At 35.7% G+C, this 25,166-nt stretch overlaps 1 protein-coding gene across 1 annotated transcript in view; it reads left to right on the top strand.

Annotated features, from left to right (window-relative positions):
- The window catches only part of LOC149804775 (F-box only protein 28-like), a 28,864-nt gene extending 4,331 nt beyond the window's left edge, over positions 1-24,533 (top strand). Inside the window, exons 2-4 of the mRNA XM_089944381.1 lie at positions 6,824-7,072; positions 16,106-16,319; positions 23,936-24,533. Of these exons, the coding sequence (XP_089800507.1) occupies positions 6,824-7,072; positions 16,106-16,319; positions 23,936-24,429 (957 nt within the window). The 3' untranslated portion in view covers positions 24,430-24,533. The remainder of the gene's footprint in view (positions 1-6,823; positions 7,073-16,105; positions 16,320-23,935) is intronic.
- The last annotated feature ends 633 nt before the right edge of the window (positions 24,534-25,166 follow it).

The following is a 25,166-nucleotide window of genomic DNA, read 5'->3' as shown; positions in this document are numbered from 1 at the left end:
GTAAACATCCACATGATGCAAGTGTGGCAGTCATAGGGGTTAGAGTCTTGTGCGGGTGTCCATGTCCTCATACGGTATCGAATAAGTCAAACAGCTTATTTCCATACTACTCACTCTGCTGGTCTGCAACGATTGTGGAAAGGAAATATCTCTGCAGAGAGAGATAGAGGGTGATTGATAATATTGCTGCTACACAGACAGGCAGACAAAATTTATGGTAACAATCGATATACACAGGCTGCTAAGTCTACCATATTAGCTTGCATTGTATTGCTTTTTTTTCCTACAGTGCGTTGTATGTATGTTGTACATTTTATGTTGATGGAAAAGGAAAACTATAGCTGAGTTGTGAATATAGTTTATATTAAATGCTTGGAGTGGCTTGATATAGAAAATGTTGAGTGACAGAGAATTATTGCCAAAGCATTACAAATGAGTTTATGAGTCACTAGTAATAATGTAATCCTGCCAAAAGATTGGAAAATCAGAGATATAGCATCAACTGAAATCGTTCTATTGTTTGAATGCATCATACAGATTCATAAAAGAGGTCCAAACAATGTTGTACAAATTATTCGAAACAAAGCCAGAATTCACTGAAACCCTGGCAAATTGGGCAGTGATTCTAGAATTTGAACGAAATAAACTTGGGCAGATTTATGAAGAAAATAAAACAAAAAGGAAACTACTTACTATTGTGCTTGGAAGAGATATCTTCTAAAGAAACAGGATAACTTGCCCACTTTGAAGAGAGTGATATTTTTGATGAGATCAGTGATGAATATGTTTCAGAGCAGGCTAATTAGTCATATGCTCTGGGGCCTTAAGTGTACAAATACCATCCCAACTCAATTTATTTTACAGAGCACATTACTGTGCCACAGAGAAGAGGCAGCTCAGTATCGAATTAATTTTATAAAAGGTTTCTTTAGGGAGAAAGTAGATGAAATTCACAGTGCAAGGTTCAACATTATTGGGAACTTGTGATGATCAGCCAACACAATTTATGTTGCTGCTGTATTCAGTGATGACTATTCATGCTTGTTGAGGTGGACCTATTTCTGAAAATTGTTTTACTTAACACAGAAAGTTTTTGCTGTCGTTACTCTGATATAGGCTTGGTCAGTTATTTGGCAAGGATTGATTTACAGCTTCATGTTAGCCATGGAGAGTACGAGTGGGAATGCTACCAAAAGAAAAATGTGGCCATGTTTTTGTCAATTAGATAAATGCCTACACTTGTGTAAATAGGAATCTCCATGGCTTTGGAATGCAGCAGCCGTGGGATGTAACAAATACACATCAGCCTGCTTTGAAAAATACAAACCCTGTGGTAGACCATGCCATTATGAGTAATGCAGAACACAAATATTACGTGAGGGAATAGGGGCATGACCTTGCCTGAAATGTGGCATCGAAGTCAAATCACACAACCAACTTTGGCAGCCTTGTGAATCTGTTTGGAAGTACTATAGATTCGCAGACAGAAATCAAAACCACAAACGTCTGTGCCTGCCCAAGCTCAAACACAAATAGATACTACAGCAATAGATACTACAGCAACAACATAAAAAAGAAATAGATGAAATATTTACCAGGTTGAAGTGATCACAATTTCTGATACTAGCAAAATAAAACAAATCCTTGACAAAATTTTATAGTTAGTGGGATGCTTTAGCCTCCCTTTAGTACAGACATGCCTACAGCTTGCATGACAGCATGGCATATTCATATCAAGTTATATCAGAAAAGCAGACATACTTGAATTACTGAGACCCATCTTTGCCCTGTGTCCACAACTGCCAGCACCAGCAACAGCAAAAGCTGGTAAAACAACTAAGACAGTTTGTGTGTGAGGACCATATCTGAATTTACAGTGGTGGAAGAAAAGCTGACATCCTTGTGATAATAGACTCGTATGAATGGAAACAGTCTTCATGCTGAGGAAGAACAAAAATGTCTTCTTGCCTCTGCTACTGCTACTGAAGCAGCCAAGTACATTCGTGCAAAAACACAACAATCACAAGTGCGCGAAGTAAAATTTCAGAAATGTTATGGTGAGTTTGAAAATCACAGGGCCATTACTGCTCCCACCTAGACCCCAGGCTAATAAGCTTGACAACTGCTGATTAGTCTTATTCCAGGAATCTTAGTGGTGTTACAAAACTTTGGTCATTCTGAGATCAAAGCAGACATTGTCCTCAGCATTCATCTCTGTCGCTAGGTCTTGACGCATGACAAGGACAGATTCAAAACTACTGCTCTGTGGATTCACATTGGTGCCTGCATGGTTCTGAACTGCAAAGACAGCTGCACCATCAGCGATGAAATTGGCAGAGGCATCAGCAAGATTCTCGAAATGCTGGAGGAATACACCAATGCATGGTCAGCATGGACACTTGAACGATGTGACCAGGTTGAGGTTCACCTCTCGTCATACCATCCATTTCATGGAGCCAGCTACATGGCAACACCGGATTGGTGATCAGCATGAAGAATTTTGAGCACAGAGTCACACTTGTTATTGTTTATGGAGTCGGGAAACACATCATTGCCCTCGTTTCTCACACATACCACAGATGCACACCTGCCCACTGGTATTGTGGGGGCAGTTTACCTGGCAAATAAGTACCCAGCACAGTCTTACTGAACCAAAAAATGCATTCCTGGCATTTCAGCTTGCCGCACAAGATAATAACCAGGCACAAAATAAAATGGTATTTGACATGTTAGAAGTGACTGAGCTCTCATTGCAGTTCAAAGGTCATCAGGAACCTTCAGAAAAAATTTGGAATGAATACAGAGAAGCTGATCATACTGCTTGGGCATATCACATTCTGTGGTTGTACATGGACCTGCATCAAAATGTCGACATGGTCCTGCAAATTTCTCAGGAAGGCTTTCATATCCAATTTATTACTTTTCAATGGAGCATCTGGACTTGATGTGGGAGTCTGTTGTTGACACATATTTTCATGCACATGTCAGTAATGCCGTGGTGCTAATCACAAATGCTATGCTGTAATAATTTTTGACAAGATGCTGATGCTGGAGGGTGCTGGTGGCCAAATAAGAGTGATTGATGCATCTGTGGAAAATTCATAATTGAATGCATGTCATATTTGAATAATAATGTTCTACAGTGAAGTGATGGTTGGCCTTACTCAAAGTCACCTGGGAAAAATCAAACATGCAGTCAAAAACAATTGTGGGGGCACACTGAAACTGTCGACAGCAAAGTTAAATGGAAATGGGTAGTTGACGCAAATGCAGCTTAATGCAGCAAAACACAAAAATTCGTCATTAACATTAAAATTAGCCACGTCATTGGTTGCATAAATGGAAAATACTAGTGGAATGTTTCCATTTCTTGCAGCCATTCCAGCATTGTTGGCAGAAGTAGCTCCAGTGGTTGCAAAAGCTGTGGTATTAGGGGTTGTCTGAAAGCATCAGGAATGTCTTTAAAAAAGGTGGCTGAGGGGTCACATAAAAAAAAGGAAGAGGGCTTCATTTGCCAGGCATGACTCATCAGTTACTTGTGATAGCACAATTGATCAAACATTTTTGTGGTACTTTTATGCTAGATGAATTTTCAGTGATGATGCCACACAAATGCAAAATGGGCATTGTCAGTCTGAATTCATCCACAGGCCCTGGCACTCACCAGGTTGCATATGTGGTGACACCTCAACAAAGGTTGTATATTGACTTGTATGGACTTGCGCCAGCTGTTAACGTTAATTCCTTATCCAAGTATGGTAAACAACTGTTGTTTCTTTTAACTATGCCAGTACAAACACGGTTGGATGGCCCCATATGTGATCATCTTGCCACTGAAGCATTGTGTGCATTGCAGCGCTCACCAGCCCCACAGACACTTATTGATTTCACATTAAAGTACATGTAATCATTTACAATCATGTCTATCAACGTTTATGGTCGTTACTGATATGGATCTGAGTTGATTAGCCACTAAAGTGGATTTGACCGAGTTTACTAGTCGTGTTGTTGTTGGCATTGATCCAGGTGAGCTTGTGAATTTTTAAGATCAATCTGGCAAACTTTAAATGTCCAGTGTGGACATTCATGATATCATTGTCAAGTTGAAAGGCAATTTTATGGTAAAAAATCTGGTTGAGTTCACTGACAATGGCAGAATCAGAGACAGCAGTGTGTCAGTTGCATTGTCAAAGACTATGTTGATATTAAGGTGCCTGGCACCACCATGCATAGTAACTCTCACAAAGCAAAATTACAGGAATATTAATCAAAGAAGGAGAGTAAAACACTGACCCCTCAACTTTAGCAAATAGTAGATTTTATTTTATTTCTTTTTATGGAAATGGTTTTGATTTACATGAACATCACAGCTTTACAGTACACGAGTCTGGAACATACTTGTTTGCATAACTGGAAGTAAAGGTACATGGGGTTGAATGGGAATGCTGATAAATGATAAGGGACAACTTGGTTTTGATCATGTGTCACTAATATCATGTATCAGTATGCTGGACAGATTTCTTATGAGTTCTTTCACAGTTGCATTATCATCATCCTTAGTCACAAGAGATGAAATTCAGTTCGAAGCACTCAACATTTATTCTGATGGGTACAGAACCATCTTTGTTGTTTGTGTTTAAGATTAGATTTTATCATTGTTATATATGTAATGGAATCAGACTGAGGCGATGTGATTGCAGAATTTACTGATGGGGTGTTGGACCAACTGGCAACAGATGTTAACATTGATAACAATTTAGTTCCACTTCTTGAGGAATTTTTGCATCAGAGTGGTATAACCAAACCCTCTTTTCAACTGTCATATAATTTTTTTAAGGGTCAAATATAAATTGCTTGTTGGAATCACCCTGATGCTCTACAACCAGCTCGAGGCCAACTTAGAATCATCATACATGCATGTGAAAATGCTGCATTGTTGACTGCAACATATGCAGAAACACTCCAGGATTGTTTCTACAATGGCAAAGTGGCATTGACCCCATCCACCCCAGTTACATTCACCATCAGTATTTTAAGCTATGACTCCACTTTTAAAGGAAAGGTCTCGACTGTTATTCAACAAGGGTGCATTTGTTAGGCTAATAGTTATTGGGCAAAGACAATCATCAGATGTGCTGGCAGTGTGTTTTTGTATGACAGGGGTACCAAAGCAAATAACGCGCCATTGCTGGAGATTTAAGAGTTCTTGAGGCAGAGGTTTTTTTGTCACTGCATGACCATTGTGCCAGTAAAAAGAGTAACTGGCTAGAAGTGCAAAGGTGTATTGTGCATGCATGTGACGATGCATCTGGACAAGGTCTGCCTGTTATGCATTTGAAATACATGATTGTATTATTGATAGAAGAACTATGATAGACCCTCATTCTTACTGTCATTAAAAGATAAACGAAGCAGAATAACAGCTTTGAGATGAAATTACCAGTAGAACTGCAATCATTGTGAAATACAAATGAGCTTTTCTGGTTGCAGATATTATTTGTGGGCTCACTGCTGCAGCAAGTGTTGGTCTTGGTATGACTGAAATCATGACAACATACATCTACCATTGTAGATGCACCAATCAGTATTGTTGTTGGAGCAATATCAATAGTAACTGGAGTCTCTGGTGATGCAAGCAAGTTAATCTCAATGCAGCTGCACTCCTGAGTAAGCATCTGTTCTGAATTGCTTGTGGTCACACGGAGCAATCTCAGTATGATCATTTATTTGTACTTGGTAACAATCAAGGATAAAATAATCAGTGCAGGAGAGTTTGAGACTGTGCTGTCCGAAATGGAAAATCAACTACAAGCACAAATAAGAAACTGCAGTTGCAGATTTACAACAGCAAAATTAAAGTAAAAATATGCAATCTCTTCACACATATTGATGGCAACCATAAATTAATGTTGTCTGCCTGTCTGTTAGCAGCAGTATCATCTTTCTGTCTCTCTCTCTCTCTGCAGAGATTTTTCCTTTCCACAATTTTTGCAGACTAGTACATTGAGTTGTATGGAAATGGGCTGTTTGACCTTATTCAGTACACATGTACTGACACACTTTTGTCACGTGGGTGTTTACACCACTACCAACACCTTGGCAAAACAGTAACCAAAACTTCTTGGGCTGTGGGTAGGGGGATAGCTTATCATGGGGATTAGAGGTGAGAACAGGGGGCCAGGGCCCATTGGGTGGTAAATGAGCTCAAAGCCCCATTTCCATACTGCTAGATAAGCAGTATTGATTGATTTTAAGAAGGTAAATCTTGACACACAATCGCTTAAGTTTATTAACCACTGTAATCAGTGACTGTGTAGTACCCATGATAAAAAAAATTAGTTTTTATAACAGGTGCAAATCTGGAATGTCATTTAGTGCAGAGATGAAACAATTAGGCAATATGTGCTTGGGATAAACCCACTACTGGGGGCCCAGGGGGCATTTGTTACGAAAACTTACTGTATGAAATGCTCCAGTTGTTTTGCATTCATTCAGAAGTGCTTCATCTTCATTCACCCCCAGATTAAATTCCATATAGTCAGGCGAGAAATTGCTTGTACCTTTCACTCTAGCATGCCATAAGTATTCAAATATCTGTCATTATAATTCCTATACGAATAGGACTAATTTTTCCCACACATCATCTTCTCCTTAAAGCAGTATTCAGATGAATAGAGGTTGGATTTAAAGAAGGAGACTATATGTGTTAGCTCTGATATTGTGCCAGCCTCTCAATTATATGCATGTTATAAAACAAAAATAGTAATTATGCTGTGTTCAGTATGCAGGTTTGTCTAGTAATGGTACTGTTTTCTATATGCAGGTGTGCCACACTTTTGACAAGATATGTAAACACTGTCTCTGCCTGGGCTTCAGTAAAGTGGATAAATTCCATGCCCAGATCCAGAAGCATGTGAAGAGTCAGCTGCCAAGGCGGGAGTCAGAACGCCGGAACCACTCTCTAGCCCGTCATGTTGACATCCTGTCTGCTATTGAGACCAGACTGTCTCTACTGAGCATGACCTACATGAGATACATCGACATGGATCTCTGTTGCTTCATTCCTGGCAAGGTGAGATCTGTGATGTGTGCTGCTTTACTTAAAGTTAAACTGCTACACAGCCCCATTTATCCATGGCCACATAAATATCCAAATTTAATGATAGAATATTTCACTTAATAGATTTAAACTATTGTAAAATTAGAAATATTGATGGGATTTTGGATGTTTGGTTTATGGGTGAACAACAATTTCAGGGCGTAAAAATTGTATTGGGACACAATATTTGCATTAGCACCTGACCTCGTTGTTCTTGGTAGATTTGATTTCATGGGTCTTTGGTACCCATGTAAAAATGAATTAAATTCTCCATGAGTACACGTATATTGTAGTATCATTTATTTTGAAAAATCGTTTGGCTCAATTTTCGTGGTTTTGTTATTAAAAAAATGCATTTGCATGGGTACTTAAATTTGTGGTTTTGCCTGTCAAAATTTGCATATTACATGTAGTAGGTATTTAATTTCATGGTTTAACTTCTACAAATACATAAAATAAAGAATACAAAAGAATAAAACTATGTGTACACAAACGGCGGTCACTTTAATGTTTAACATCAAAAGAAGCGAACGCAGCCGACAACACTATGCCAATCGGTTATTAATTTACATATGAATGATCTCTTACTTAAACCACTGTCATTCAAGTTGCACCAGCAGTACTTTTTGATGATCATGGCATTAACACAGTGGCTTAAAAGTGGTAAAATTCAACGCAACAACCCCCAACCCCCCCGCTGAATGGATGATTGCAGTTCACACAACAATGAGTGAAAGATTGGACTTAATTATCAGTGGTTTTAAGAATCTGGACTTGTTTAATTCAACAATTTGGGGATTATTTACCAGAGAAGTATTTAAGCCAGTGAGTGTAAAATTATGGCTATTGGATACCTTATCGAATGTGTACATTGAAACAACATAAAATGATTTATAATTCTTTTTCAAAAGGTTAAAATAAAAAATAAAACAAACACATGTAAAAGCTAATATTTAATTACCAGATTACAGTATTGACCTTGATTTATCAAATACTAGTAGCTGTGTTAATCTCTGGGAATGAAACACTGTAAGAAAAGGAGGCGCATCATCCTATGTGGCTCATTTTTCATTGGGGATTTAAATTCGTGGTTCGGCGCAACAACAAAAGCCACGAAAATTGGTCCCCCATGAAAATTGATGATCCTACAGTATCTAATTTTAGAGTATTTTATATACCTGTCAGATCATCCATCTGTCTGACTAATACCAATTTGGTTTGCTCACAATCTGAATTCTTCACCATCTTCATTTACCAAACTTTACCAATGACTTGTACTTGGGTAAGACAGACTCACATTGGTTTCAGGGTCAATGGTAAAGACTGCTTTGCCTGAATAAGAAAACTTATTAATAGTAACTTAAGTTCTCTAATCTTTCTGAATGGCTTGCACTTTTGGTAAGGAAGAACCCTGTTGATTTGTAGGGTTGAAAAGGTCAAGAGAACTGATAGGAGAAAAATAGTTTTCCATGAATTCTCCTTTAGTTATGGTTAATCAATTTTGTGTGTGACTTGCAGTTGGGGTACATATAAATTATAAACTATGTCAATTTCAGGGTGAAGTGGTAAAAGTTAAAGGTCTGTTTGACTCTGAGAATAAAAATGGCTTCTGGGCTAGAACATTAGTTCTACAATACATAATCTGAACCAAAGTGTATTGATGGTTTGCTCATGGGTTAAGGAACATACAATAGGCCAAAGACCAAGGTCACTATAACTTATAGAAAAGATATTGTTTTGCACAATAACTTAAGTTTCACATCACAGTGTTGTGCTTTAAGTGCAGGAAACAGTTTTTTGTCCTATGTCACCCAAATCTTGACCCTTTGCCCCTCCCCCCTCAGCCATGCTTTTTCATCAGAAAAAATGGAAATCTATGCCTCTGACTTTACATTAATGGATCTGTGTCTCTATTTGCACTAGTAGAGGCTTAAGTTGCAGAATGTGATGAAACTAAGACAGCAATGACTATCTGTTTTAAAATAATGTACAGTAACTAGCAATGTAAACATTCAAGGCTTGTGGTAGTCGACTGAGTTGCAACGTATAGTGTTTAATGTCTGTTAGTATAACACATTTGTCATGACTGGTGGGGAAGGTTTAATCTGTTTTTAGGTTGAAATAATGACAAAAGAGACTAAATTTAGTATTTATACAATTTATCATTAACTTAAGAAATTATTAGTGTAAAGTAATTTGGAAAATGGTTATTTATTATTTTATATGCTGATAGATAAGCATTGTATGCAGTGTACACAGATGTTAAATGAGAGCAAGATCTGGAATGGAAAATTAATATGGTGCACCAGGTTTTCCAGGTGTTCAGCATGTTAATATTTTCATGAGCCACTTATAAAACATTTATTGCAGTAATGTAAGCATTCAGGTAAGATACTATAGTGCAGTGCATACCACAAAGTTATGGTGGAAAAACTTTCCAAGGTGTCACGTTTGCTCAGCCCCAGTTAGTCAGTCGTGTATAAAGAAAGGTAATATTTACAAGCCATGGTTTGATGTCTAAACATTGCTGCAGGCTAGAGTTAATCTCTTATGCAAGGTAACCATGAGCAGAGAGAAGACCCGGCATCTTGAATCGGCACAGGTGTTAGATCGCGCGACTTCCCACCTATGTGTTACATCTTAGTCATAAGATCAGAGGAACCTGTGAGGGGGGGACCAGGGCGTGTTCTAAATCTGTCCCCGTGGACAGACAGCGAGAACGACATTGTCCACTAAGCTTGATTGTATTGGGTCACAGCAACACCAGGTCGGAACAGAGATAGAGGGTGTGATAACAATTTCGATCCGAATCAACTTCTAACTAGCAGGCGAAATTTAGTCTTGCCTAGGAAGATTGCTGAGCAGTATAGGGTTACTCCAAGGAAGCCACTCATAATTTGGCGGTAAAACTTAGAGAGGAGATTCTAAGGAAAGAAAGCTTCATAAAGGTCAGTAAATTTTTGCTCGAGTTTTGCAGAATATTACACCCTCATAATTGTAATTATGTGTAGTATGTATAATTAATTACTAGGATAATTTAGTATGTAAAATTACCTTTGTAGTGTTCATTTACAGGCATATTTGAGTATTATATAGAGTTATGTAGATTGTTAGCTTGTGGTCAGAATTAATTTTGTTATTTGCTAATTGGTTGCTTTGTAGTAAACTAGTGCATTTATTCATGTGATATGTTAGAATTTACACATGCTTGAATAGTGAATTTAGAAAATGGTTGAAGTGTGTAAGATTAGTTAATATGGATGTATGGACGGGGTTGCATCTAGGACACTCGGTCGTGCAAATTCCCCCAAATTTTAGATTTCCCACATGATTTTTAATCCTATGTGGGCAAAATCATGCAAAAAGTAAGAATGTGTGCACATTTTTTGTTAAGAATGTGTTATTTTGCCATAAAAAATTTTGTCAAGGGCATCTGTAGAGGAATTTCAGGTAAGCTCTTTTATTTTATTTACATTTTTTTTTTTGAAATTTAGATGGAAAAATGGCGTATACAAACAAGTAACCAAAACATGATTAGTTAGGTTCCAATCAATGCATATCTTGAGTAATCCCTTTGTTAATAAAAATAGCACTTAGCATCGTGATTGGCCAATAAAATTGCATTCAGTAGCTAGTCATCATAACTTCCTGTCAATGTTTAATGCTGGATGTTTTTTTTTCTTTTTTAATCAATCTGGATTATTAGTATCTGTTTCTTTTGTTGTGAAATTCTTTCCTGTCTAGACAGGTCACATTTCAGTATCACTGTAATGAGTTTTCATGTGTTTGAAATGATGAAACAGTCGCTGTTGTTTGAATAATTTCCTGAGCATGTAAGGAGTTGCTGTCAACATCGTGATACAGTACAGTAGTCAGACAAATCCCACTGCTTGAAACTTATATAATGCTTTAGTAAATAAGTTATCATTATTATTTGCTCTGATGATCATTGCAGCAAATGACATTGACCCTGATCTGCTTGTATCACAACTGTGCATATGTAGGGACCCATCAAAGATGTATATAATACTAATGTTTTTTTTTTTTTAAAATCATCGTATACAGATGGGCATAATCACTTCATTGCTATAATTGAAATACTTTAACTCAGAGAGAGACTGTAGTGCCATATTAGTTTAGCATTTACACACCTGGATGGGATTTCTTAAAACAACCAAATTATCACAAGGCAACATCCTTAGACACTCCATGGTCTTACGTTAAGGTTCTTGCACAGTTTGCATCTGATTTTGGTCATTTTACTTTGGATTTAAAAAAAATAATATATTTGTTTTATGTTTCTCAAATACTTTAATAATAATAATAGAATAGTAATAATGATAATAAAATACTTTTATACTTTGATTTATCATCGAGCTTTATTTCTTTCCAGGATTGCATAGCAACAGTGATAGAATCAGAGTTAATGCAGAAAGTACGATGTAGTCCATTCATTACACATTTCAAATACCAACCATGTTTGTTTCTACACCTCATTTTCTTGGTAATGTGTCAGGAGAAGAAATCAAAAGAAGCTATCAGTCCCCCTTTGTGTGACCCAAAACATGTTTTGACGGAGTGGTCTCTTGCTAAGATTGTCATTAATAAAGAAATGTACCCTAGAGACAAAATGTGTGGACTTGGGCAGATTGTACATCAACATTATGCAAACACATTTCCAAATCTTCTTCAGTTAGCATCAGTGGCCTTGGTTATGCCATACCAAACTGATGACTGTGAGAGAGGGTTCAGCAATCAAAATCGAACCAAAACTGCAGGAAGAAGCTGTCTGGAAGAAAGGGTTCTCAACAAACTCATGACGATATCAATTGAAGGACCTCATCTGAGAGACTTCAACTTTAACAAGGCATTGGTTGAGTGGAGGATGAGGAAGGACAGGAGGCTATTTAGGAAATAGTGATCATATTTGCAGAATAATGCAGTCACAGTTACAGTCTGTCTGGATGCAGATGTATATATGTTCCAGTAAAGAATTAACTTATAGAAACTATATATACTTTCCCAGATTCATTTTGAGCTTTGGACTTTTCCTTAAAAATTATTTTTTGTCATCCATAAAAGGAAAATATGTTCTCTTAGGATCTTTCTTAGTATGGATTTGTAGCCAATCAGAATTGAGCATGTGACACACAGGAAGTACATACTTTCTTTAGATTGGCCAGAGGAGTGACACTATTTGCAGTCTATGGTTTGATTCTTTAATGGTTAGTGTGTAGATAGAATGTTATTAGATATATAAGACTTTGATTTCAGTTTTAAGTGTTATCCTATAATATACATACTATATAATACAGAAGACATGAGATGCATTTAAGGCACTTATTATACTTGCCTTTGCTCTTTTTGAATACATTGAGCTTTTTATTACACCATACTGGAAGGCCCTCCCCTCCTTTTTTTTCTTCTCAGATTCTTTGGGGGCAAGTACCCACATTTATCAAATCCTAGATGCAACCCTGTATGGATATATCAGAACATGGATATTTGAATATTTGTGTACTTGTTTTAATGTAAAGAAATGTGTGTGATTGCTGAGATATTGTTTAGTATAATGGGATTAGAAATATGTACTGATGTGACACATAGTATTGATGTATGTATGAGAAGTAATTGATACTGTGCTTTTATTATGATGTTGTTTTACCATACAAGAATGTATGAGTATTTCGATGTGAATGAATATGTGACCGAAGAAATATAGTAGCCATTATCTGATGATAGGCTGGCTGTAGTGTGAGATGAGAGGGCTAAGGAAAATATTGTACTGTCCTTGTGGTTTTTACAGGAAGCTTTTTGGGGTACAGAACTTATGGTTCAGTTGAGTCCCAAGTCTCTAAGAGGGGAGACAGAAGTAAGACTAGCAGAGCAGTCATAGTCGATAAAGTCTAGTCGGTGGATAGAAGGTGGAGGAGGAGGAGAAGGAGTTGAGGAGGAGAAGGAATTTGGAGAAAGTTGGGAGGAAGAAGAGAAGGAATTGGAGTAATAGGAGAGAAGAATACACGGATGAGTAGAATACAAGGACAGATGGAAAGCTATCTCACACTACTAATCAAGTGATGCAATAGGCTATCACAGGGTCGAGCGGAAGGAGAGGACTTGAGAATTTTGAAGCACTTTATGAATTATTATTAAATTGTTATTCGTTGAATTTAAATTTTTGTATATTCAATCATTTAACCGTCAGCATTGCTGATTGGGCGCTCTGAGCTTTGCATCTATCTTTCACTAGTTTAACTTCCAACCAAAATCGAGCCTGGGTGGTACTTCTATAATAATTTAAATAGAATATTGTGAGCATCCCACCTCAACCACACACACCTACCACATTGGTGGCATAAAAACCCATCACATCACACAAGCATATAATATTATGATGCTATGGTCACAAATTTAAGTACAGTAAAAACTGTTATGAGCAACCTGTGCTATTAGTGACCACTTGTCATTTCTGACCACAATGGTAATGCACGGATCGATTTTATTGTATAAATGCTCTGTTATGAGCGACCTCCTGCTGAATGGGAAAAGCAACCATGATGTCTTGGCAAAATATGCATTTCAACACTACTATGAATGACTACATTGCACACAAAAACTGATCAACACCAATGACCTTGATTTAATCCTTTGTAAACACAAGAGCTCAAGATACATGTAGTATGCAAACAAAGTGCACATTAAATAACTACAGTTGAACAACCTTATAGTGAGATAAACACCACTAACCATCCTTTGTAACAAAGACCACATAAATACTAGTAAAAATTGTTCTAAGAAGGTATTTACAAAACTAAATTGGCTAGCTACCAGTTTTGTGAAATTTACAAGTCCAGCGTATGGTGTTATTTGTAAACTGTAGTAAACCAGACTAAAGTACATGTCACTAACCATCACTGTAGTGCCGAAGTCATGTAAGATTAACCATTTTTTCATCAAAGGGAATTATGATGGACATACGCAGTCAATTTAGAGGTTTGTAGTTTATCTTTGTGAAAACCCACACAGCGCCAGTAGTCCTAATGTCCAAGTGAGAAATCTTTTGAAAGGGCTTCAGTGTAGGATTGAGTACATTTTTTGTCTTTCCAGTTAATCCGTAATGCCTGGGGGTGGGTGAATGAGCTCTTTGTCTTTAATAACTAATAAGTGAGAATCATTTCTTTTTGTTTTATTTCTTTCTTTCGTTAAAGTGTTTCCCCAAGCCACCATCTGTTTACCTGGGTGCAGATGGTTGCAACCTTTATTTATTGAGCTATAATGCCAAGTGATTTAAACTTCATCTCAAAACAAATATTTTGTTTCTTTATGAGTTAATTATGTCTTTTGGTTTCATTCATTGGTATGATATATATGATCAAAACCAAAATACTTATAGTCGTTACTACATCAACACTAATAACAATGGCAGATCCTCCAGTGAAAAAGAGAAAACTTCTAACCCTGGAAGAAAGAATTAATGTCAAGAAAGAAGTATAATGGAATTTTTAAAGAAAAGCGATTAAATGCATAGATAAAAATACATATGTCATAGCTAACTGCAGTTTTTGTTACATTTGAAACAACTCAAAAATGTATGGCCATGTGAAGTTACCTTATGGATATGATAAATATTACCTTTGTTCATCTGCACCCAGGTAAACTCACTTATTTTGACTGCAAGAAAAAACTTAAAGACCTAATAATGTTTCCTACCTGAAATATTCTCAGCATGTTTTTTTAATTTTTTTTTAATGTTTTTCTAATTTCATGTTGTTTGTTTTTGTAATAATATTATTATGTTTCTTATCTTATAGGTGTTGTCTAATGTTGTAAAGTGCTTAGGCGCTATACAAAGTCCTCATTATTATTATTATTATTATTATTATTCATTTCATAAATCATATACATGTACATGTACTAATATATTTACACATTCATGTGATGTTCAAATATAAATTTGATTCATGTTGTTTGATAGATGTATATCTTTATTATATAAAGTTATTTTGAGAAGAATGCATGCAATATTTAACAAGATTTATGAATAAAGGATATGATACATGTACAGTGAGTATGCGTATTACATGTATTTATTTTTCAACAATGCTAACTACTGACCCTGAAAACCAGTCCATTTTCACACACCTCTTACAGGAGAACACCTCTCTTGAGAGACCGCTTTTGGTTGGCAGAAGGGGCGGTCTCTCATAACAGGTTTTACTGTAACAGAAACAAAGCAAAACCAGCAAGTTTTATAAAACTTAGCAAACAGTGTAATTATCAAAGTTACCGTATAAATTAATAATGCAAGAGGAACTTTACAGTATTATGAAATGAATCTGGACTAGTCCTTATAAAGGTATATGAAAGTCCTAACTGAATGAAAAGTTCCTTATAAATTTCAGTTCCGGAAATGTACTGGTCTTCCAAGAACCATGATGTTAAGATGGTGATGTTCAGAATGCCTTTGAAAATTTATAACAGTTCCAGAATAATATTATTGTCCAAATAATGAGCACAAATGTTTTTCCTCTTGAATAGTATCTAAATACAACATAAAACACGTCTGCAGACTTACAACAGGAGTACAATAAGGTTTAATCACTTCAAAAATCGCAATGAATCTGAATGCTTCATTTTCTCCTTATATACTATATGTTGCAATAGACCCCACATGACAGCATACACTAGTCATTTTGCATCAAATTGAGCGTATGTGACCTAGCACAACCAATGGGAAGCTATAGAATTATTCACTTATTCTCGAAACATTGAAATCCATTTAGTCACTGTTAAATTACGCCATAGGCACCATTTTAATTCAACATATAATGTCAAGTTTTCAACAGTTGAAACCATTACAGATAATTCGTATGCTGTATAGTTTATGATACAGCAAACAGAATGATAGATGATATCTTTTGGTTTACATTTCTGACTTGCAGATTAACTGCGTATGAGCTTTTATGTGCAAAATTGCTATAATGTCATTCTTACACCCTTTGTTAGGTACTAGATGAGCTGTTTTCCATACTTGGGGCATTGAAGGTGATGGAACAGCCACCACGGTCCCATGAATTTCTGCAGGAGTTGCGGGACATTTCCTCAATGGCCATGGAGCATTTTGAAGAGAAAATTGCCCCAGGACTTAAAGCCAAGATGCCAGCAGTGACACTACCCTTTCCATTCTCAGACCCAACAACCAGTCCTGAGCCACAGCCTGGTAAGGATGACAGTTTTCACTGTACTGCATGAAGACTGTCCTTGACTCTTTACAGTATGCTTCAACTAATGTGTAGAATTTGCAGCATTCATTACCTTAAGTAATTGTCTCATTTGAAGGAATGTTTTTTTCTACATTATCCAGTAATGAGTAAAAAGTTGAAATATCAGTGAATACATGATTTGACCAAAAAAGAATTCTCGCTTGCATGAGCATAGTGAGTAATATTGAGTTGAAATAAGTAATTGAACATAAGAATCAGAATTCTTTCTTTGTGAATACTCTAACAGAAAATCAGTACTTGCTCAAAAGTACAGTGCTCAAAAAATCCAAATCGCCCAGTACCTTGGACCTTCTAATTTCAAACCAGGCCCCCTCCTATATTCCAACTGAGATGCCCAATGAGCTTGTCAAAAATGTAATTTCCCTGAGAAAGGTTTGATCATGCTGATGAAATGTGGAATTTATTTTCAAGATACTGAAAGACAAGTAAATTATTAATATTTATTTATATGTTTCAAATGGCTTTGAAAAATACCAATGTACGATTTAGATACATCAAACTACAAATATATTTTTTCTGAGCATATGTTTGATATAATCCCAAATGAAAAGCAAGTATTTGTTGCCTCAATTAAAACTTATTGGACTGTTTGTTAACTTCCTGTAAATTTGAGTCATCAGATAATGAAACAGAAGATTGATAAATGAAAGAATCACCATTTTTAATTTATTTCATTCTTTTATTACTTTTTAACAACATATTTTGAGGTTTTCTTTATTGAATCTAGAAGAGAAGTTCACGTTTCTAATGGCCTGAAATAAATACCAATGTGAGATATTGATACGTCAAATTACAACATGCAGACAGATCACTGATGATATCCTTCTTTTATTACTTTTCAAACCACATGTTTTGATTTATTCTGATTTGACTCAAAGAAAATCACATTTCAAACAGCTTTGAAAAACTACAGATGTACGATATAGATACATCAAACTGCAAGTACATTGTTTGTTGAAAATATGTCTCGTATAATTCCAAATGAAAAACATAACCATTTGTTGCCTCAATTAAAACTGACCCGACCTATTTGTTAACTTCATGTATCATATCAAATATTGAAAAAGGAGATCAAGAAATAAAGAAATAATCAATATTTATGTTCATGCAGTAAGGCTTTTATTAGTCTCTGGTTTAAATAGCAAATCTTCTCTTAATTAAGAATCTACTCTCATTCATCGATTCGTCCTTTTTTGTCTTCTTTATTGGTGAGAAAATACAATGATTGATGCATAAACTCTCATCGTCATTCCGGTATCTACTGTTGCATGTTTATTAACAAATGGACTAAAGACTTTACACTAAATATCATTAAATATTATCATTTAATTAGGGCTCTTTATTTAAGTAAGTCACCGTAACAAAGCACCATGTGCATTTTAAAAAGAAGCCCTTTAATGTTTCCTTGTCCAACAAAATTTATATCTCAGTACATTTTAAAGTAAGAACCATAGACCTTTGTTCAATTAGTCTTATTGTTTCATTAGAGCCATACAAACATGAAATGAGAAAAAAAAATCATTTGCTGTAGTAATTTAAAAGCCACTGACTTGATTAAATTGATTTGTATATATACTATCTTTTAAGTGCTTGTACTGTTTTGAATTAAATATAATTAACATTTTATTTCAAATCTATTTTACTATACACCCCCCCATTGTTATCTTTATTGGCAAGTATGAATAACAAGTGGTGCATGTGATCACTTGTTCTTACAACATCTGTATGGACAATGGCCTTGATAGCACTGACAGATTTTCATTTCCCTATTGGTAGCCTCACTGATTTGACCTCTTCTGTTTAATCTGGCCCACTATCTGGTTTCACCTGGAATAACCTGGCCATGGTCTAAGCATGTTTTACTAGCGTTAAATAACACTGCTTAGCCATGTTGTTGTTTTGACAATTAAAACAAGAAGGAATCTTTGATTTAGAGGTGTTAATTGATAATGGAATATAGAAGGCCCCCTGTACATGAGGAAGATCACAATCATCAGATAATTGAAAATAAGATTACAATCAACTTGTAACATCTATTTTTTTTCTCTCATTAACCACCTCCCTGAATAAATACGGTCGTGCACACTGACACAATGTTGTTTCATCTATCCTGTCTCTCTCTCTCTCTCTCACACACACACAAGCACACAAATGCATCAACTAAAAATAAGTTTTTTTGGAGTTCTTTTTTTAAATATGTTATTGCAATTTGATGATTTACTATTGCTGTAAAATACAAGTTCCACTTTTGACAAAAAGGGCTAATGTTATTGCATACAATTACCAATAACTAATACACGTAACTAATAGAGCCCAATGTAACAGCCACAAAGTATACCTTAAACACAGTTGAGCTTGCACCTTAATACATTATCATTTCAGTCATCTCTCTCTCTTTCACTCATAAGAACAAAATTTATCTTGGTACTTTTGTTTTTATTTTAATTAGATTTTTAAGTTGAGAAATGAATGAGACAAGAAATATTGTGTTCATTTTGTATGTTACTACCATTAGGTTGTTGAGTATCGTTTGTTCTGTAGACCTTGTTCAGTTACAATCCCTTTATTTTTCGTACATGGTCAGTACCACAAAATGATATTTATTTATTTTACTTATAATTTTTTGTACTCTGAAGTTAATAATTGTTTGTAGAGTACAAAAATTACATGAAATACAGTAATCAGTTAGAGTGCGAGCTGTAATCTTAATTGTAATTATTGATTTTATAAGCTCTATAATCGTAATTGTAATCATCCTTCTTTGGCACTGTAATTGCATACTGTATACATGATTAAACCCAACCGCCCAAATCACTATAGTGTTAGTAATTGCATCCAATATTGCTGCTATCATGGCAATCTTAAAAATCTTCCAGTCACTAGTCCCCTCAAGATGATCATTGTGACGGGTTTTTCACCAAGTTCTGCATGAAAATGGTACCAGTTGTACATCCAATATGGCTACCATGATTACTTCTTAAAAAATCTTGTTGTCACTACATTCCTGAATGGATGGTCATTTTGATATGGGGTTTTCATAAAAATACTTCAGATGATGTCTACTTTGTCATAAAGGAAAACCACAGCGGCTACTTTGAAAATCTTGTTATCTCTGAAAAACATAGAGATAGATTCAGCACTTGACAGTCAAAAGGAAGAAATGGTCTTAATTCCTGGAAATTCTTTTCACCCAGTAAAGTGTCAGCCTCTTCAAGGGACTTGTGTTGCAAGGCACTGTGGGTAATTGCAAGGCATTGTGCATAAAGTTGGCATGTGTTAAATTTTCACTAGCTTGTCCCTTTTATTGATGAAAATTGTTGTAAATGGCAACCTAATACAAGTCATATCCACAATCAGTGTTGCATCTTGAGCAAGCCCATGGGACATTTTCTCATCCCAAACTGATGGCATCCTGCTTGTATTTAACAGATCCCCATATTTTAGGGGACAGAGGTACATGAAATGCCCATTTGAGAGCTCAACCAAGTTTCAGCACTACACGATGACTAGTAAATATGGTGCAGATTTATGCAGGAATTTGCATTGAGTAATCTCTCTTCTTCTAAGAGCCTTACTTCTAACTGAAATTAATTTACCTGTGTGAAATACCTTAACTCTCATGTTGTAAAGGTTTGTACAGGTTTAATTTGGTGGAATAGATTTTCAGAAAACTGGAAGGATATAACTACTGACCATGTAGATAGAAACTTTACAATTTCTTATCAGTTAATTATGTGCAGTTGGTTTTCCATATTTGAACGTTTTTAAAAAATAAATATCTTTTATGACATCAGGTCTATTCAGTCCCATAGATCAGTGTCCCCGATTATTCATTTTTTTAAAAGTTGGCCAAGTGCAATTTTGCAAGCCTCCCGTCCAGGACAAGTTGGAGAAGCACTAATTTGAATGCTTCATTTCCCTTTATCTGGCCATTCATGCCATCCAGGCATACTGAATGCTGAATCTATCTCCCTGCATTTATTCATAAAATCCTGTGGTATATCATGTGCACATGCACTATTGCTGCTTAATTGCATATATTTAGTTTAGCAACTGAATGATTGGCAAATCAGAACACTTAAAACTGATATGATAATTATCTTTGTTTTAAGAAGCCTTATGGTGTGTGATACAAAAGTTGCAAACAGTAGGATCCCGTATAAACTTAGATTCCCAAATAATTTTAATCTTCACAAAAGCAATGGCTTAAGATGACTGTCCCTTACACAAAAAATAATGGTCTTTTTTACACCAGGGTGGTAGATTATCAAAGTCTTATTTCATTTGGAAACCTTCAGACTGGAGATAAAGTCATGGTTTGTTAACAGTATAAATTCTTGCCATTACAATAAAGGCATGACACAGAACAAAATCCGAAGGGCCAACTTTTAATTAGGATCAAATGTGTGATATATGAAGAACTTATCTGCATCATTACCATATGTGATTGATTCAATTCCTTTAACTCCCCTGGAGGTTTTTATCGTTTTTGCCTGAAATGTGAGTAGGAAACACATTTTGTGGGCTATTTCTGAATACATCCTAACACATCGACTTCCAAGTGATTTCCCATTAACCTAATGCCTAGTTGTGTTTGAGACATTGTTTTTTATTGGCTATTTCGCTTGCACATGAGCAGAAGGGTAAAAGGTGGGATTTTTTTTTTTTTGCTTAACGGACCCCTCATTTTTGTATGAAGACCACTCTTTATTCCAAATGCCCATCTTATCCTACTTTCTTGCCAAGGTTCATCTGTCTGTGTGCAGTTCAGACTGGTCTGCCTTAGAGCTGAGGCCAAAATAGTCTAAAATCCAGACACAAAATCTCATCAGATCTAGGCAAGTGATTTCACTAAGGGATAAGGCTAAAGGTATGTTGAACAAGTGGATATTCTGAAACTATTTGTCCTGGACAAGTGGATGAAAAATTTGATCAGCCATGTACTGTATTTTCCGGCGTATAAGTCGATGCGGAGTATAAGTCGAATTGACCAATTTTGTAAATTTTCCATCCTTCATCCATATATAAGTCGATTCGGAGTATAAGACGAGACCAGGTCAATAACTTGGCTTTGTATTTTATACTACCGGTAGTAACTTCCGGTTGCATGAATATTGATGGTATTGTTGTATGATATTCCATATTACCGGCAATCGTGAAATTGCATTACCGATGCTAACATGCTTGTGATTTTACTTCTGAACTGCTATATTTTGTTATCAATTGACACAGCTGAATAAACAGTCCATGCTTGTCTTATTATAATTGAAAGCACATCCATGTTGTAGTTCATTTTATTACCTGTAGTTATGAATGTAACTTATACAAACTTGTCATTTTCTATCGTAAGTTTGAAAGTCACAGACTCCGTTAAATCGATTGGTATATATATATATACATATACTATTTTTTAAGTGTTTGTTCTGTTTGGACTTGGATATAATTAACATTTTATTACTTATCTATTCAATGCTATACCCCACTATTATCTTTATCGGCGAGTTCGAATACAAAGTAATGGGTATGATCTCTTGTCCTTATAACAAATTTTGTATGGACAATGACTTCAATAAAATGTTGACAGATTTTCATTTCCCTAAAATAAGCCTCATTTCCCTACTGGCAGCCTCGCTGATTTGACGATTCTTGCCCTCAATCTGGTTTCAATTATAGCCAAAGCGCTAAGCATGTTTAATTACCGTGTAAATAACACTGCATAGCCATGTGGTTGTTGTGACAATGTACATCGTAATTAAAACAAGAATGAATTGTTGATTTAGAGGTGTTTATTGATAATGGAATATAGTAGGCTCGTAATACATGAGGATTATCACAATCGTCAGGTAACTCAAAATACCGTCTTTTTTCTCTTTGCAAAAGCTACAAATAAAAACCGCCCTGAATAAAAGAACGATCTTGTACACGGACAATTTTTTTCATCTCTCACTCTCTTTCTCTCATGCGCACACACACAAGTACGCGCGCGCTCACAATATATCTGATTTTAGTTTAGTTTAAACCATATTTGTTTTAATTATGATATCCATTGCAACAAGAGCCACGTGGCTGTGCATGCTATGAAAAGATTGATCAAAATATACCGAACTCATTAAAATGTGCCCGTACTATAGCAATGAAAACAATGCCCATGGCTAAATTCATTATTTACATCTAGAGAAGGGAGTGGGCATCATTTCCTGTTGTACTTAATCCCATTGATATTAAAAACGGGTAGTGTAATTGATGCGGATTAATGATAAAGAACAATGGGATACCGGCAATATGGTAACTAGTATCGGTAGCTAAAGCCAATATCAAGGTCTAAACAATTGCAGCAACTGGCTTTGATTGTTGTTGGAAACCAAAGACCAATTTATCAACAACTGGTATAATCAAAGAGAGACACCGAATCGTCAGCTGGTTAAGAAAGAATGTAAGTGAAGTGTTGACATTACAATTTGCTTTAAACTGAATTGCAAAACTAAAAATCATGGATCACTGATGATCTATGAGTACTGGTAGTCCATCTGTATATCTGATTTTAGTGTAGTTTAAACCTAATTTTTTTGAGAAACTTTGTCAAATACAATTAGAAACATCTGATTTGGGGGATTCAGTAGAATGCATGATCTACATTATTTTATAAATAATCATAGAACGCTCGAGTTAATATGGATTACATCCCTTTGTAGGATCAATTGGATCAATTAAAAAGCTATGCCGGTAATTGCTCACGTGTGTCCAACATTATACTGGAAAATCAAATATTAATGGACCAGTTATATCATATCTTTTTTTTTAGGAACAAACAATATGCTTTAAAGTAGTACAGTACACTATAGAGTATAGACCGTAAGTGTGCTATGCAGCCCGGTGAAGTTTTTACCGGTACGGTAAATTGTTTTCTTTTATTTTATGTTTGAGAAATAAGAAAAAAACACGCAGAATACAAAATAAATAATGACAGAACTTACAAATATAAACGCAGTCATATTAGTTCATGACAATTTATTGACATAGTAATTTAACATGAATTTGTACTTCTATGTGACCTGTTTTTGATTATGCCGATTATAGAGCAATGTCAGTAGCATACCGGATACTGTAATCCATATACAAGTCGATGCAGTTTCAATGACACAATCCATATATAAGTCGATTCGGAGTATAAGACGAAGACTGAACTTTCAAGTCAAAAAGTATCGACTTATACGCCGGAAAATACGGTAACATATTCAAATAGGTTATATCTGTATTAGGTTGTTTTCCTGGCTTAAATTAATAACATGAAACTGCATGATAATAGAATGAAAATAACTCAGATTTTACTTAACTCAAGTACCATTATGGTGACAGTGAATATTCCCCATCTACAGTGGGACTGACAGTAATGATTTCCTAGGGATAGTTGAACTAACATGAACTTTGTCATGAACAGCCTTAATACTGATATTAAAACATGGTAGATAGTGCTCAACATTGCATTTTCTAGTTGGTCATTATTCAGTAGCATGCTTTTGGTTTTGATTTATTTTGCTTGCCTTTTCTTTAGGTCCATCCAACTCAGTATTGCCGCTGTCTTCCTCACCAATGATACGAGGGCCATCCATTCGACAGGAAGTGACACGAATCCAAACACAGCTGCGTACACAGAGCTCAAACATTCAGCAGTGTCGTAAGGAAAACTCGGAATTAAAGAACAGATTCATTGAAGTGAGAAAGAAAATGGTAGAACAGGACAAGAAATTGTCAGCCCAGGGAAAACTTATATCTGAGCAAAATGAAGTTATCTCTGAACTGGAGAGGAAAATCAATGACCTCAGTAAGAAAATTTTGGAGTATGATCAGAAATTTGCATATGTAATTTCTGAAATGGCAAAGATAAAAGATGAGGGAGAAAAATCCATTGATCCCCCAGTGGAGATAGAACATCAGAGGGAAGATAACTCTGCCAGTGCAAGTAAGGGTAAGAGACAAACAAGGAAGAGGAAGTACCTCAGTAACTCTTCCTCCTCAGGAAAGAGTAAAAGGAGAAAGGCTTCATAGAGTAATACCTTGTGACTTTTGGTTTATAACTTTTATACGAATATACTGGACTATAGTGAAGAATTTATGTATTGATGTTTGTTGAATAAAAGTTTGGGAACAAACATATGCATTTGCAACTTATACATATGGAGATATGCTCTACAGCTCCTATATATTGTAATGGAATTAAATAAATTACAGCATGTGGTAACTCATTATATGTAACATGAGAACTTTTATGTCTGTCATGGTGGAGATTGTCTTAGATTTTATCTGAGTCTCAGGGTCATTGGTAGGTTGTTCACACAGACCTTTGCATTCTGTTGAACTTTGGCAGAATGATACAACTTATTGGTGAAGAATGAGGCAATAGGAACAGTCCTATTTCACTGCATTGGTGACACTCAGATATTGTTTTGCTTGGACAGCTTGTCATCTTTTTATTTTAAATTTGTAACACTAAGATACGTGCTTTTGTATAATATGCCCAAATGTGAAAAGGGTAGATCCGGTCTTTTGTCATAGAATGTGAACAGGGTAGATTGTGATGTTAGGTCACAAAATGTGAACAGGGTAGTTCCAGAATCTCATGTCACAGAATGAAACATGTTAGATTCAGATCTCATGTCATACAATGAGAAATGGGAGAGTCAGATCTCTTGTCACAGAATGAAACATGGGAGATTCAGATCTCGTGTTACAGAATGAGTCATTGTAGATTGAGATCTTATGTCAAAGAATGAGACATGGCAGAT

Source organism: Sinohyriopsis cumingii, chromosome 2 (genome assembly GCF_028554795.1).
Source record: "Sinohyriopsis cumingii isolate HCF-2022 chromosome 2, ASM2855479v2, whole genome shotgun sequence".
Taxonomy (NCBI): Eukaryota; Metazoa; Mollusca; class Bivalvia; order Unionida; family Unionidae; genus Sinohyriopsis; species Sinohyriopsis cumingii.
Note: the sequence above shows the minus strand (reverse complement) of the source record. Positions and strands in the feature narration are given on the sequence as shown.